Raw genomic sequence first — 15,721 nt, forward strand, 5'->3', positions numbered from 1 at the left:
TCTTTTTGCAAAGTCCAAGCTTCAATCACTTTTAAAAGGAAACACATGCACCACATGATTGTTGTCATTGCAGGAGGTCATTAGTTGAAAGGACCTCGGCACGTGAACGTTTTACGTTTTACGTTTTACACAATTCACAATCAAAAATTCAAAATGGAATGGAATATGACGCGTATGCTGCAGGACCACTCAAACATTTTTTGTTGCCATTTCAGTTTGTATATTTTTGCGTTTAATTTCTTTGAATTCAAACTCTATTCAAGAGGGTGTATCCGAGAGATCGAGTTTGATTAGATTTAGACCAGATTTTAATATTTTATTAAATTTATTTTAAAAATTCGAATCTAATTCTTACATTATGTTAAATCGAATTAACTCCATGTATAATTACTATATATAATTTTTTAAATGTTATAATATTTATACTAAAATAAATTATTTTAAAACAAAAATAATAGAATAGAATATAAATAATATTAATTAAAATATAAAAACATAATATTTCACTGTTAATTTCATTGTAAAGTATATTAGTTGTAAAATTTCACTTTGAAATGGACCAAGTCTATTGAAATATGATTCAAATCTGACTCAAAAGTTACACAAGATAAAAATGACAAATTTGAATTTGACTAACTTGTTTTGGGTTTGGACCGAGGTTCTTGAACACCCTCTAATATCCAACATTATATAATTTTAATGTCTATGCTCAAAAACGATTTCTGAGTTTGTGTAATGTGCATGGATGATATGATCTCCTATTGTTCCCAAGATTGTTCCCAATATATATAGTAAACATAAGGTAAAAATGTTAATAGCGGTACTAGTACTACAGTATAAAAATCCTTTTTCGGCTCCTCTATTTAGTTGATGCGAAAAAAACAAGGATGTTCTGTGCAGAAGAGTGTTGCCATATTTTGACTTCTAGACTAGCGAAACAAAATGCAACACCCGTCATTTTCTTTTTCCTTTTTTCATTCCTTTTACAAGCAAGTAGAAAAACTATGGATAAGTTGTGGGTTTTTTTAGGGGGATAAAATGAAGGCAACATGAGATGAAGCTATTCCCTTTTAACCATAAAGAACTATTGAAATGAGTATGAAGAGTGGCTGACAGCATTATTTACAAGAATTATACATGTCCACAAGGAAATAAAAAACATTTTAGCTTCTTTGTTGGTTGGATAATCATAGTTATTAAATGAGAATACCATATCCAAGGCAAAAATGTATATAAACGTAACAAATCATAGTATGGAGCATCCAGGTCCAACAAAATTAAAGAGCAAGACTATATATACTGCAATGTTTCATAAGGCCTAAACATGAAAACCAAGGTAATAATATAATAATAATGCTACAACTTTTAATTACAATATAAAAATTTTTATAGACAGGATTCTCTCTATAGGTGACAAAAACATAACTAATCACTACTTTCCTCTTATGCACAGAAATTGATAGAATACAAGAAAGAAAGAATACGAACTTGAGATTTGAGAAGGCATATGGGATATAAGAAAAAAGAAGACAGAAAAAATAAACCCTATGATCATTAAACTAGACAACCAAAAACCAAAAACAATTTGACAATTGCAGGAATAATACTTATGATAAACTGTGTATACTATAAACAAACATTAATAAATAGGTTGTCCTACACAGTTAATAGGAACTATTATTCTACTACCCTAGTTCCAAATGCTTCTCTTTTTAGATCCCCCAACAGTATAACAAAATTTCTGAGGAAGCTCTTTAGACTATGAATCATTGCCTATAAACTATGTTAATTGCAACTCTCTTGATCCTTTGCGCTACCCACCAACAGATGACAATTGCTGTAAAGAATTGGATTCTGGGGAGAGTGCTGCAATCAACATGTCCTTTGTGAGCTGTTCACATCCTTGTTGGGACTTAATTACAAAGGTGTGAAATATGGTGTCATTTGCAGCTGCGAGTTTTGAATCAATAACATTGATTTGTGCCTCTTTGAATGTTTGGATCACTCTTGAAACCGGATGAGAATCAAGAGGGCAACTCACCCTAACAATCACCTCATCCTGTGCTGCTTCAATATCCACATCAGCATTTCCACCACCATGGTGATTTTCTGACGCTCTTTGCATTGCCTCCGGCTCCCTAAAAGATGTGCTTCCTCCATGTCTCTCCCTCTCAGATTCCATCATCTTGAGCTTTGCTTGGAGCTCATTGATGTAGGCAATGGCATCACCAAGCAATGACGCCTTGTCCATCTTGGATATATTGGGCACCACAGACCGCAGCGCATAGAACCTCTGGTTGAGCTTCTCGCGCCTCTGCCTCTCAGCTTCCACGTGATTGAGGGGTTCCTCCCTACCATTAGCAGGCTTCCTTCCCCGCTTCCTGGGCCTTCTTTCGTCAGCCATGCTTGGCTGCTCCTCCTTGCACGAGGCCTCAACATCAGAAAGCTCCGACTCAGCAACCACAGGCCTCACAGAAGGTCTGGAAGTGGCTCCGGAGAAATCAATCTGCATTTGCACCTGCCTTTGGGGTTGATAGCTGCTAATCCTAAAATCCTGCGGCCTCACACCACCATTGGCCAACTCGGCAGACACATTGCTCGCTGACGACCTAGGAGCGAAAATCTCAGCAGCGCCACCAGCAGCAGCCTGCCTCACACCACCTTGAGTATGATTATTACAGTTACTATTATTATTATTCCCTCCTCCTACTGCTGCTGCTCCACCAACCCAAGCAGACCCGTGATGAAGACCATTGCGAGGAGGACCATTGGGGAAGTTAATGGCATTGGCATTGGCATTATTATTCCCATTGGGTTGGTGGTGGGGTACCCAAGGCCTCTCCTCCATCTTCCTAACAGCAAGCTTCTCCCTGAAATGGGACCTACCAGAATTCACAGCGCTTCCAAAAACCTTTGGCACTCCCTCAACAACCTTGTTATTGTTCTGGTGAGTATGGTCCCCGATTACCAAACCAGGAAAAAGAGCACTATTATTCTCATCCCTCTTTTCACTCATCACCGTCAATGGCATAAGAGGCTTACTATTAGCCATGGGGTAGGTGGTTGTAGCCTGAGACGAAAACACCGATTTGATGGCCTGCAAGAGCTCAAAATTCTCCGGCAGAGTCCTCACTGAACCCAACTCCAACACTCCCAAATCGGTAGGAACCAAAATAATAGTCTGAAAGCCAGCGTTTTTAGCCAAGAAAGAGCGCACGCAGTATTCAGAGTTGGATTTCATGGCGTCCGAGAGCCACAGGTGCTTCCCGGACGCAAAGCACTTACCTGGGCCACCGTGGCCGCGGGGAAACGAGAAGTACATGGAAGCAAGAAAGAACATCTCCGTGTCCGTCACGCGGTCGAGGCCAAAAGCGTAATTGTCCTCGTCGGAGCCACCGAACGTAGTGTGTAGCTTCTGCAAGACCCTCTTCCTCATCCTCTGCTGCATCTCGTCGTCGATTCGGAGACTCAGAATCCCTCCCCTAACACCACCTCCGCCGCCTTCTTCGGCATCGTTGGGCTCCCTGCAGGAACCGTCGCCCCATCCGAGAACCCAGTCGCCGGATTTGGACTGAGATAACTGCCAGAAAATGGCGTAGTTCCAACTGAAATTCGAGAGGTTGGGACGGTCCACCAGATCGGAAAGCTTGTTCTGGAGAGTCTCGTCGCTCCCAACTGCCACTAACAGGTTCTCATTGGATACCGCGTTTGTCACCAAGAAATCCAAAGCGCGTGCTCCCAAAACCGCCGCTACCGTGGCTTTATCGTCGTCGTCCCACACCACGCGCCCCATCCCCACCTCCATGTTCTTCGCTCCCAACACAACACTTGTTCTTCAAAAATAATAATAAAATTGTAAATCCCTAAAAACGAAATCTAATATTAATCCTCAAAATCCCTGGATCCAGCCCCGGCCTCTACACACCCACCCAATCAGATAAATCCGGTTTTCTTTCTGCTTCCATCTCATGAATACGGTTTTCAGCTCTCAGATCTCGGAGCAGTTTCAGCTCTGCCCAAATTATAAGGAAAGAGGTAAATCTAAGAAGAAGCTGGTGGAAGGGGAACACAAGAGAGGGTTACCGGGTGACATGGGAACACGGATATGGACATGGACATTTCAGAGTAAAAGAGAAAGTGCAAGGAAACCAACACGAATATTGAGTCTGTGTTTTGTGCGAATGAGAACGAAGAAGAAAGAAAGGCTTTTCTTCCTTCTTAGCAGAGTGAAAGGAAGGGTCAGTGTGAGAGAATTGAAGATTGAAGAAAGAAGGAATGTGAATGGGAAGAGGAAGAGAAAGAGAAAGGAATGAACCCTACGCGTTACGCTCCCTAACTTCTAACTGCAAATGCCTAAACCATGGTTGGGTCAAACTAGAGTTCAGACTTTAACTATAGTTATTTTGTGTTATTATACTTATTAGAGTTTAGTCGGCAACAATTATCATATGCTTTTTTCCTTGTTTTTGTTTGCCTCTCTTCCCACCTATTGGACTATTGCTATATTCTGCTCAACACAAAACACCAGATTTCATTTTTTAAAAAACACAAATTACTTATCTGTCACCGATTTAATTATACAAACGAAAGGAAAGTATTATAATAATATTATTGTATACCAAGTTCACGATACTCGTGCTTAATAGTGGCCACAAACAATAACTCGCACGCAAGTCCTGTGCCATAAATGTGACACACACATTTGTTGTCTCAGCACGTTAAACTCGCCTGGCTATTTACTTTTCATATTGGTTTAATTAATCAGTGCTCTAAATATACATAGTAGACTAGTAGTTAATGTTTTAAAAGAATCGTGCTAATATAAATTTGTAAAAATAAAAATAAAAATTTAATTAACAAATACGTGTTTGTTTTGTGTATACTTTAAAACATAAATATAAAGAGGTTTAATTATTCTGTTGGTCCTTATAGTTTCGCAAAATTTTTAATTAGATTTTTATACTTTTTTTTTTCTTTTAATTGAGTCTTTACACCAAATTTTTTTTAATTGGGTCCCTACACTTTTTTTTCTTTTATTTAGGTCTCTATACCAATTCTTTTTTTTTTTTTAGTTGGATCCCTATAAAATTAAGTCAATTACTACTAAAAAGGACTTAATTGAAAAAAAAAAATTTTGTGTAGGGACTCAATTAAAAAGAAAAAAAGTATACGGACCTAATTGAAAATTTTATGAAACTATAGAGACCAATAGAATAATTAAACCATATAAAGACAAACACTAAAAATATAAACACAACAAAACATAACTTTTTTTAAAAGTATTTATCCATTTTGTTCTTCAAATAATTTCGAACCAGACATTTTAATCCTCAACTAAAATTAATTATTTGATTAGTCCCTAACAATTAATTCTGTCAGTCACTTAGGTCCTTTGTTACGTCAATTCTAACAGGGGATAAAATGGTCCCTGACAACTCTAACAGAGGACAAAATGGTCTCTATTCCCTCTGTTCAGAAACGATGTTGTTCTCCCCCAATTTCCATCGAACAAAATAGTCCCTGACAACTCTAACGGATGACAAAATGGTCTCTCTTCCTTCTGTTCGAAAACGATGTCGTTCTCCCCCAATTTCCATCATATCTTGATTATCTCTGATATTCATACTCTCCTTCTTTACCTTCACAGTCTTCTTTTTCGTATTCTCCATCCTCCTCTTCAACTCCAAAATCAAGTCATGGTGTAACTGTCACGCGTGTTGCATCTACCTCAACATATCATGGACCACATAATTCCCAAATTTCTATAACTAGTACATCCACCTTCTCCGCACTTCACCCACCAGAAGTATCCACCTCCAACCCCGACAACGTCCACCACATCCTTAATAACAAGTTCCACAACTACTCCAAGGACACACATTTCTCCACTCTCTGGCAAACAATATAGATTGTTGGACATTAGAGCATCATGAGAAGATTCTCCTTCGACATCACATGCAAATTCTCATTTGGAATGGACCCTGAGTGCTTCATTCCTTCTCTCTCGGAGTTCAAGCTGGCAGAAAACTTTGACCTTACATCCAAACTATCAATACAGCAAGCAATGTCGACGTCACCGCTCATATGAAAACTGAAGTGATTACTGAACATTGGTTCAAAGAAGAAGCTGAAGGAAGCGATCGGAGGGATGGACAATGTGGCCATGGAGATGATAGGGCGGAGGAGGAGGGAGATTGTGATGATGAAGACGACAGATCTTAACAAATCGGACTTGCTGTCTAGATTCATGAGATTCATCGAAGACGACAAGTACTTGAGAGACATAGTCATTAGTTTCTTGAGTATGAGTTGGTTGAGAACAAGTTAAGGGTTTTTCTTCTTGTGAACATTGAAATCGTAGAGTGTGCATTGTGTAGTTTGAAGTTGTAGTGTTAGATTGTTAGGGTTATGCGAGATATGATGAAAATTAGGGAAGAACAGTGTCGTTTCTGATCAAAGGGGTCAGGGACCATTTTATCCCCCGTTAGAGTTGTTAGGGACCATTTTATCCTCCGTTAGAATTGACGGAGTAAAGGACCTAACTGACGGAGTTAACTGTTAGGAACCAATCGAGTAATTAATTTTAGTTGGGAACTAAAGTGTCTCGTCTGAAATTCTTTGGAGACCAAAATGGATAAATACTCTTTTTTTAACTTATTTGGTATTTGAATACAAGACAAAACACACAAATCTCAGTCTTGTTAAAATTTTAATATTATCCTTATTGTAAACTACTACAGTACTACCAATGCCACCATTACACATTTACTATCTCAACTAAACTACCACCATCAACAAATTACCATTAACAATCTAAAACTAAATAACAAACTTAATCTAACAAATATCATTAAAAAATTCAATCCAACAAAATCAATACAAAATTATGTTAACAAAATTTAACCAAAATTCAAACAAATAAAAAATTAAATTATAAAAAAAATAAGCATAAATGAAGAAAAATGGTGACAGAAAAGAAAGGCAGAAAAATACGAATCTGCAAATAGAAAAGTAGACGAAAGCAAGAGAGAATAGGCATCAGTGATTTGAGGGAAGGAAAGGAGGAGGAGAGGTGGCAGTAGACTAGTGACATGACAGGAAGAAAGGCGACGATGGCCTTTGTGGCAAGAAGAGAAGATGAGAGGTCTCTATGTTTTGGGAGTGGAAGAGAGGAAAGGAGAGGGAGGAAGGAGAAGATAAGTGGGAGTATAATTGGAAAATAAATATTAAAAATATTGTGTTTATGTCTCAATATTTGTGTTTTACCCTTCAGTGTCATATACAAATTTTGTGTCTTTGTGTATTTTTGTGTCTTTCTATATCTTTTAAAATTTTATGTCTCACTAACTAAACAGTGAACGTATATTACCGTATCTATGTTTTAGATAGACACATCCATCAACTAAATGCACACTTAAAAACAGATATTAATATCATCATTTTCAGTAAAAGTTTTCAAAATTTTGACAAATATTAAAAATTTAAATTTGACATCTATTTTTATAAAAAAAATTGATTGATAATTTTATTATATGTTTTTAAAATATATGTTAAGTAAATTCTGCAAGTAATTAAAATTTGGATTATATTAAGAAATATTCTAAAAATATTTTTTAAAAGATATTATGCATAAAAAATTAAATAGAAAACTTTAATTTTAATTTTCTCAATATTTTAGACTATTTAAAAATTTATGTTTTAACTCTTTTAATTAAAAACTCTATGTCCCTCTTTAACTAAATTCTTCAAATTTTAAAACTTTGAATTCATTAAAAAACATGATTTAATACCTAGCTAGATCTATAAGCAGATTAGTTTCCTTATATATTCATTCAGAACCCCACTCCCCATGATTTAATACCTTATTATTAGGGTTTAGGGTTTAAGTTAAATTTAATTTAATTCTTAATTATTTTAGATATTTTATTTTAATTTTAAAAAAATTTAAATGAGTTTAATATTATTTTATAATTAAATTTAATATAAATAATTAATATATTTAAAAGTTAATATAATATTTAATTTTATTATATAAATAAAATTAATTTATTAATATCACTAATTTACAAATTTTTTGTTAATTATTGAAGTAAAATTTAACAATAAAATAATATTAGATTCGCTTAAAATTTTTTAAAATTAAAATAAAATATTTAAAATATTAAAAACTAGATTAAGATTTAGTCTAAATATTAAAAAATTAAAATAATAGTTTATTCTAGTATAAAATATTCTCTCATATATAAAATTATTTCTGTTCTGGAATACCATCGTATTATCTTATTTATAATATTTTTTTTATGTGATATTATTTTTTCGTTTTTTATTATCAATCATGATATGACTTTAGTAGGGGAAAAATTGTATCTATTATATTAATTTAAGATTATGTTTATAAGAACAATTTCTTCCACTTACATTTTTTTATTACAATCAAAATGTTTTTTACATTTTTCTTTTTATGTGATTTTTCTTTTGGAATAAGTATGCGTAAAATTTTCCAATGCTATGCCAAAATGAGAATATTTGAATAAGATATCTTTTAATAAAAAATTCAAGACGAATAATTTTAGTTTATATTAACTATTATTTTTAATTAATAATTTAATATCTTTAGTTTAATAATTTATTATTATATTTTTAGTTAAAATTTTTAAATATTATTGATTAATTACGATAAAAAATAATAAATTATATTGGCCTTCTAATATTATTCTAAAACTGTTAATAATATTTAAAAAAAAAAAAAAAGAGTTCTTGACTTCTTTTGTCCTATTTCGAATAAATTTATCTGAATTTTTAATTCAAATATTATATTTCGAATAAATTATTGTTATTGTGTAATATATTCCTATTTAAACTGTCTGGCGTGCACTCCTAATTGTTACATCAATAATACTACATAAACAATTCTAAACCAACTCAATTCAGTATAGTTGTTATTTGAGTTGTTTAAGATTTATTATTTATTTTTACATATAACATATTTACATGGTATTATGAGAAAATAAATTTTTCAATAAATAATTCTTTGCTATTACGAAATATTTAAGTGCTAATAAAATTGAGTATAAAAACTAAAACTAATTCATTAATAATAAAATATTGAACTTGTTCAACAAAATCAAAAGAATAATATGATAACAATATTAACAGTTAATAGAGTTTGTCAACAAAATCAACCTTAATTAATATTATGTTAATTTTATTAAAAGAAATTCAATTTTTATTATTATCGAATTAGTTTTAATATTTACTATTGGACAAAACACACACTAAAATAATTTGAGAATAAATTTACACAATTATAACATTCTAAAAGAACTTACATTTCGATCCTAACCCTAATTTATGTAAACTGCGACACCCTACAGGGTTTTACACATTTTCATGTAAACTACTGTACCATAAACTCTAAATTGCGGCACCCTATCGCAAATTATAATAAGTCCATTGAAATTACCATTGTCAGCTACAGCTTACAAGTAGCAAAAGACATGCATAATCCGCTATTTATAGCCATGAATTATGAAGAAATCAGCAACGTAAATTGCTACTGACGGTCTCAATTTACGCTTTATAATGTTATAAAATTGTGATCGTCAGTGACGAATTTTTCATTCGAATGAGTTGAGAGATTTGTAGTTTATAGATTTTGAGAGAGAATCACGCGAGCACCATACTTTGGTGGAGTCATAAAAAATTTTTTTGTACCAAATAAATAACATTGCTCACGTTGTTGAAAATATCAATAAAGAGGTTAGTTGCTTTTTTAAATATAAGACTTGTCATTGGAGCAAAAGATTGGCGATAGTTTATTATATGTTAGTCTTTTACATTTTTTTTTATCACATTTCATTAGTGTAATTTTTCGCTGCAGTGAAAGATTAGATAGATTATTCTCTTTAAGCATTTGTATTATTCAAATCTGATTGAAACATTTGTATAAATGTTATATGTTAATCTTTTATCTTTTTTATCACCTTACATTTGTGCAAGTTTTGACGGTAGTGAAAGATTAGATAAATTATTTTCTGTAAGCAATTGTATATTAAAAATTTGATTAGGACATTTTATAAATAATTTATGTGTTAGTTTTTTATCTTTTAAAATATGACTAGTACGTATTTATTTATTTTTTCATTTGATGCAGCTAGGTGTATTTATAGTGTTAGAAGATTGAATTATATCTTAGTTGGATCCGCTGATTTTTATCGCTTGGCTAGGCTGAATAACCATTGATTTTGACTGGATAAACCTATGGTGAGCGCATTTGTTGAGACGTGACATCCTGAGATGCACACCTTCCATATGTTGTTTGGAGAATACACTATCACGCTGCGGGATATGGCGTATCAGTTGAGGTTATTTGTTGATGGAGAGGCCGTTAGTGAGGACCTCATTGACTTCGAACAATTCATTCTTGACGAGAAGCCAACGTGGGAGTGGTTAATTTGAGGATCTATTCCGTGAGTTGTTGCCGCCGAATAAAGTCGGGCAGATCAATACAAGAAAGTCGCTGGATATCGTTGAATTTACCAAAAAAATTTTGTCGATAATCTGTCTATCATCGGATTTAGCAGCAGAATAAATCATACGGTATAAACCGTGCCGATAACTATTTACCGGTGGATTTTTTCATTTGTCGCTAATTACCAGCGGATTTAGCGCCAGATATAAAGTTTTAATTAGAAAATTTTTGGAGTTTGTTACCGTCGAATTTTCCCTCGATAAATCCGTCGATAAACTTAAATTTTATTTTTTTAAAAAAAATTGTTTGAAAATTCAATATATAATTTCAAATATTTAAATTTAATAATTTCTAAACTAATAAAATAAAATAAAGCAGAAAAATCAAATTTGAAATGCACCAAACTCTCAATTACAAAAATTGAACTAAAATTAAACCAAAAATCAAAAGAGCAATACTAATAAGTATTAGAGATTAGGCTATAGTAATACTACTACATTACATAAAGAATCAACTAAACTAAACTATTTATGATACTAAGGCTATTATTAGTTTTAAGAGTGCAGAAAACAGTTAAACAACTCCCAAAACTAAGGCTGTTATATTTGTAATTTGTATACATTTTATAGGCTTAAGACAAAAACATGAAATCCATATCAAATTGAAACTACAGCACAATGTCTCCCAATCTCGAGTTTATTGTATATAGATTTTATGGGATTGGTCATAGATTTAAAACATTATTTAGAGACAAGAGCAGAACCAAATGATAAAATTATGAACAAGATCCTTAGATATGTTATCATATTGCTTCTCCTCAATATTAGGATGTCCAAAATTCAATAATCTTTTTCCTAATATAATGAGAACTCGATCAACTAAATTTGATTTCAAAAAAACAAATATTTTTCATTCCTTTTGTGGTAATCAATTATTATATGAATATAAAGACATAGGATGGAAACTAAAATTAAAAATTTGAAGAAATAATAAAAGAGGATACATATAATATACATGCTTGTTACATAGACCTAGAGAAGCTTACCGTATATGCTTAACTGAACTAAACAGACTTAATGGAATTTATAATAAAAAGGAGACTTTAACAAGAGTAATTGCAGCAAGAACATATATGAATGGAAATCTGAATAGTGTTAAACAATCAAGAAGAGATTCACACTCGATCAATTCCGCTGAAAAAATAAGGGAAGATCTAAAGCGTTAAAAAGCCCTCAGTCACCCAACAAACAATAACAAATGTATCGTCATCCTATTAAATACTCCAAGAATACTCAAACAATAAGAGGTTTAAACACGACATAAAATATATCAATCAGAACAAAAATAATAACAAATGTATCATCATCCTATTCAATTCATTAAGTAAAAGAGACAAGCAACATATATATGTATGTATGTATATATGACAATTAAACAAATCCTAAACCCCCAAACAAAAAAGTCGACAATAATTGCACAAATAATTGGATAAATAGACATATAAACTCAAAAGATTGACAATTTCAAAAAAGTTTCAAACAATTAAACAAACCCTAAACCCCCACATGTTGAAAAAAATTCAAAAAAAAAATTAAACAGAGAAAGGGATTTAGTACAGAGGTGGCAATAAAATGAGAAGTGGCAACGATAGAATGAAGAATGATGAGGTGGCGATGACGAAGCTGTGGGAGGCCTCGGCGAGGATGACACTATTGGTGGTGTTGACGATTTTAATGGACGTGGCAGCAATGAGGGAAGACTGATTGGAGGAGGCCGCGACGATGATGAACGAGTGTGGAGCAGGAGGCGCTGACGCTGTTGAATGAACGCAGTGCAGGATGCGGCAACGTTGAGGCGACGACAATGACTGAGTGATAGTGACCAGCGATGAGAGCAAGTGAGGGTGGTGGTGACCGGCGAAACGGTAGCGAATGATGGCGATGGGGCTGATAGCGAGAGAGAAAGAGAAAGTAGAGATAAGTGAGGTTGATGATGTTGCAGAAATAAAAGGAAAGGGTTCGCAAATTCAAATTTAGAGTCAATTTTACAGGTGGATTTATCGTGAAAAAAATTTGCTGGTAATGCATAGTTTGCGACCAAAACGGTGCCTTTCATTTAATTACGTTACCGTTGGATTTTTTTGCTCATAAATTCGATGGTAATGATTGTGCCAATTTTTATTTGCTTTTCCTCCAATTATTACCAGTGAATTTACTGTTGAAAAATTAAATCCGACAGTGACTTACATACCCGACGAATTTATTGCCAAATCCGCTGCTAACCTCCAACGATATTCAGCATTTTTTTGTAATGCAGATGACAATCCACTTCACATGATTCTATTAGAGGTTCAGGGTGCTCCCAGTCGATGCTAGTGAGGACACAGTGTGTATATATGCTCAGGCTTACATTTTAATGCTACTATCCACTCAAATGTTTAGTGAGAAGAATGGGAATCGAATTCACCTTCGGTGGGTGGTGTATGTGGCGATGCTTGATAAGTTGAGCAATTATAACTGGGGTTCAGCTACATTGGCATGGTTGTATATATCCATGTGTCGAGTTGCCAACAGAATTGTCACTAACCTGGCTAGACTGCTTCATCTACTACAGTTTTGGATATTCTTATTCCAAAACTCTATGGTGGAAAAATGTAGGGGATATTGATGTGTGCCAGAACTTAAAGGACCATGTTGTGTATGTGGATTTCTCTTTGTATCCTCATCACTATCCCCAACTTTGTTGATAGGCTCCGCGTCTGTATCATCTTCTCAAGTTGCATTTTCAACTCGATCTGGTTTTCTGTCGCCTGCACAATCAGAAATCATGCGAGGAGAACCAGCCATCGCAACCACCAACTCGCAGAAGGAACGACTGTTCCCACAACACAAGCATCTTTATCCTAGCGATTCAAATCAACCGCAAAAGATGGAGATGCAACCAACGGACAGACTGGTATAACCATAGGCATCAAACTGGAAGCTCCCTCCAACACAGTTGATTGAAGATTTGGAGCTGATGCCGTAGAACTGTTGATAACATCCACTAACTTCGCATATAACCTGTGTGCTCTTACCTCCGAAAAACTTCTCCGATAATAAAGTAGAACCTGTAGATCCTCATTGAACCCTATTACAAACATATTATACTTCACACCGGTTGACATAATAGTAATCAGAATCTTGTAAAATAACTTCTTCACTTACTTGATCCCACACACTCCAAGCTTTTGCAATATACTGTTTTTTAGATATGAGAAACTGTTTGATGAACGGATAAAGACACTCAACGACTCTTTGTTAGTAAACTTCACATCATCTCTTTTGCTTTTTTGAATTTTTCCTATATAGTGAACAAGAGCTAAGAAATTATCCTCATCATACATTGTGAATTTGACACTCTACTTGATGTGTACCCCGTTATTCTCGGCAATAGGTTCATAACTGACGAAACCGAACATAAAGCCCAGAAACAAACAAAGCAACAACGGAAACCTCTGACTAAGTCATCAACAAGTCTGTGCTACCTTCAATAACGGAGCCCATTACCAAAACACGATCACAACTCTGCAACAGTCAAAGATGCCAGCAATGGCACCCACCAGACATATCGGAACACACAAATCTCAACTAACACCTTACTCGCCTATAAAACCAAGCCAAATAGCCCATGAACAGTCAGGTTACATTTACTCGCTCTAGTTTACTTTTCTTATTCTCTGATAATCCCTTTTCTTACTTGAGCGTTGGAGTGCTTATTGCAGGTGCTCCCGCCACCGTGTTTCAAGGTGTCGAGGTCCTCTTGCAACGCTGCCCCCTAGACGACATATAAGCTCTTCTCAGAACGCAAGCAGCTAACTTTGGCGTCATATACTTCGGCTCACCTAGGACGGAACATTTGGCGCCCACCGTGGGCCCAGAAGTTACACTAACCCCACTCTTTTTCCATATAGTACATTGTATCTTCTTCCTACGCAAGGTTTCTCAACCTTCACACATGGCCGACAATGGAGTTCATCAACCCACCCAGGCCGAACTCATGGCCCAGATGGTCGAGCTACAAGCAGAAGTCAAGAGACTCACCGAATTATTAACCCTGAACAACGCCAGTAAACAAGAGGATAATTCCAAAGGCTCAACCTAAGGCGGCGTAGACCTTTTGGGTGTCAACCCTCCAAAGGAGAGGCTGACCTTAGACAACCCGTTCTCTGAAGAAATCACAAATTACCAGATGCCAAAACACTTTACACTACCTTCCTCGCTCGAGCCATACAAGGGGATTGGTGACCCCCGGACTCATATTAAGAAATTTCAGTCTATGATGTTTTTTAACGGACCTAGTAACAAACCTGTGCTTTGCAGAGCTTTCCCTACTTACCTTGACGGAGCTGCTCTACTTTGGTTTTCAAAATTACCTGCAGGGTCAATCTCTTCCTTTGAAGAGCTAGCAAGGTCCTTCATCGACTACTTTGCGGCAGCACGAATTTACGTACATGGATCGGATTACCTCAGCACCATTCGTTAAGGTCCCCAAGAAAGTTTGAAAGATTATATGACCAGATTTACAGAAGCAACCATGGAAATACAAGACCTGAACCCCGCCGTCCACCTACACGCCCTCAAGGCCGGCCTGTGGCCCAGAAAGTTCAGAGAGACGATTGCAGTCACAAAGCCAAAGACGTTAGAGGAATTCCGAGAGAGAGCGGCAGGACAAATGGAGATCGAAGAACTACGTGAGGCCAACAGAACAGAAAGAAAACCTAGAAAGGAGGAGGACAGGATACCAAGGTCGGCAAACAACAAAGAGCTCGGCAAACCATTCAAGCTCACTCCAAAATTCGACAAGTACAGCAGATTCAACACAAGGAGGGAAAAGATAATCAAAGAAATACTCAACGCTAAAATCATAAAACCACCAGCAAGAGCTGGGAGCTATCAAGACCAGAGTTTTGTTGACAAAAGCAAGCACTGTGCCTTCCACCAGAAGTATGGACACACAACCGATGAATGTGTAATAGCCAAAGATCTATTGGAAAGACTAGCTCGGCAAGGCCTCCTGGACAAGTACATCGAAGGAAGAAAATATAAAGAGGGCGATAAGGACAAAGAAGATCGCTAACAAACCTCGGGAAGCAAGGAAGCCAACAAATGGTCAAACAACGCCCCACCTAAAGGAGTTATAAACTGCATATCTGGAGAATTCGCCGGGGGAGGCGAAACAACTTCGGCAAGGAAGCGTAGCTACCGCGCA

At 35.3% G+C, this 15,721-nt stretch overlaps 1 protein-coding gene across 1 annotated transcript; it reads right to left on the minus strand.

The window, feature by feature from the left end:
- Window positions 1-1,494: 1,494 nt before the first annotated feature.
- Window positions 1,495-4,572, minus strand: LOC112758465 (transcription factor MTB1). The gene has a single exon (XM_025807153.3). It carries the CDS (start codon window positions 3,803-3,805, stop codon window positions 1,814-1,816), a length of 1,992 nt encoding a protein of 663 aa, XP_025662938.1. The 5' UTR covers window positions 3,806-4,572; the 3' UTR covers window positions 1,495-1,813.
- Window positions 4,573-15,721: the final 11,149 nt, after the last annotated feature.

This window comes from Arachis hypogaea, chromosome 16 (assembly GCF_003086295.3).
Source record: "Arachis hypogaea cultivar Tifrunner chromosome 16, arahy.Tifrunner.gnm2.J5K5, whole genome shotgun sequence".
Taxonomy (NCBI): Eukaryota; Viridiplantae; Streptophyta; class Magnoliopsida; order Fabales; family Fabaceae; genus Arachis; species Arachis hypogaea.

Excerpts from the sequence above, each read along its gene's own strand:
- LOC112758465 (XM_025807153.3), bottom strand. The coding sequence starts at position 3,805 with ATGGAGGTGGGGATGGGGCGCGTGGTGTGGGACGACGACGATAAAGCC.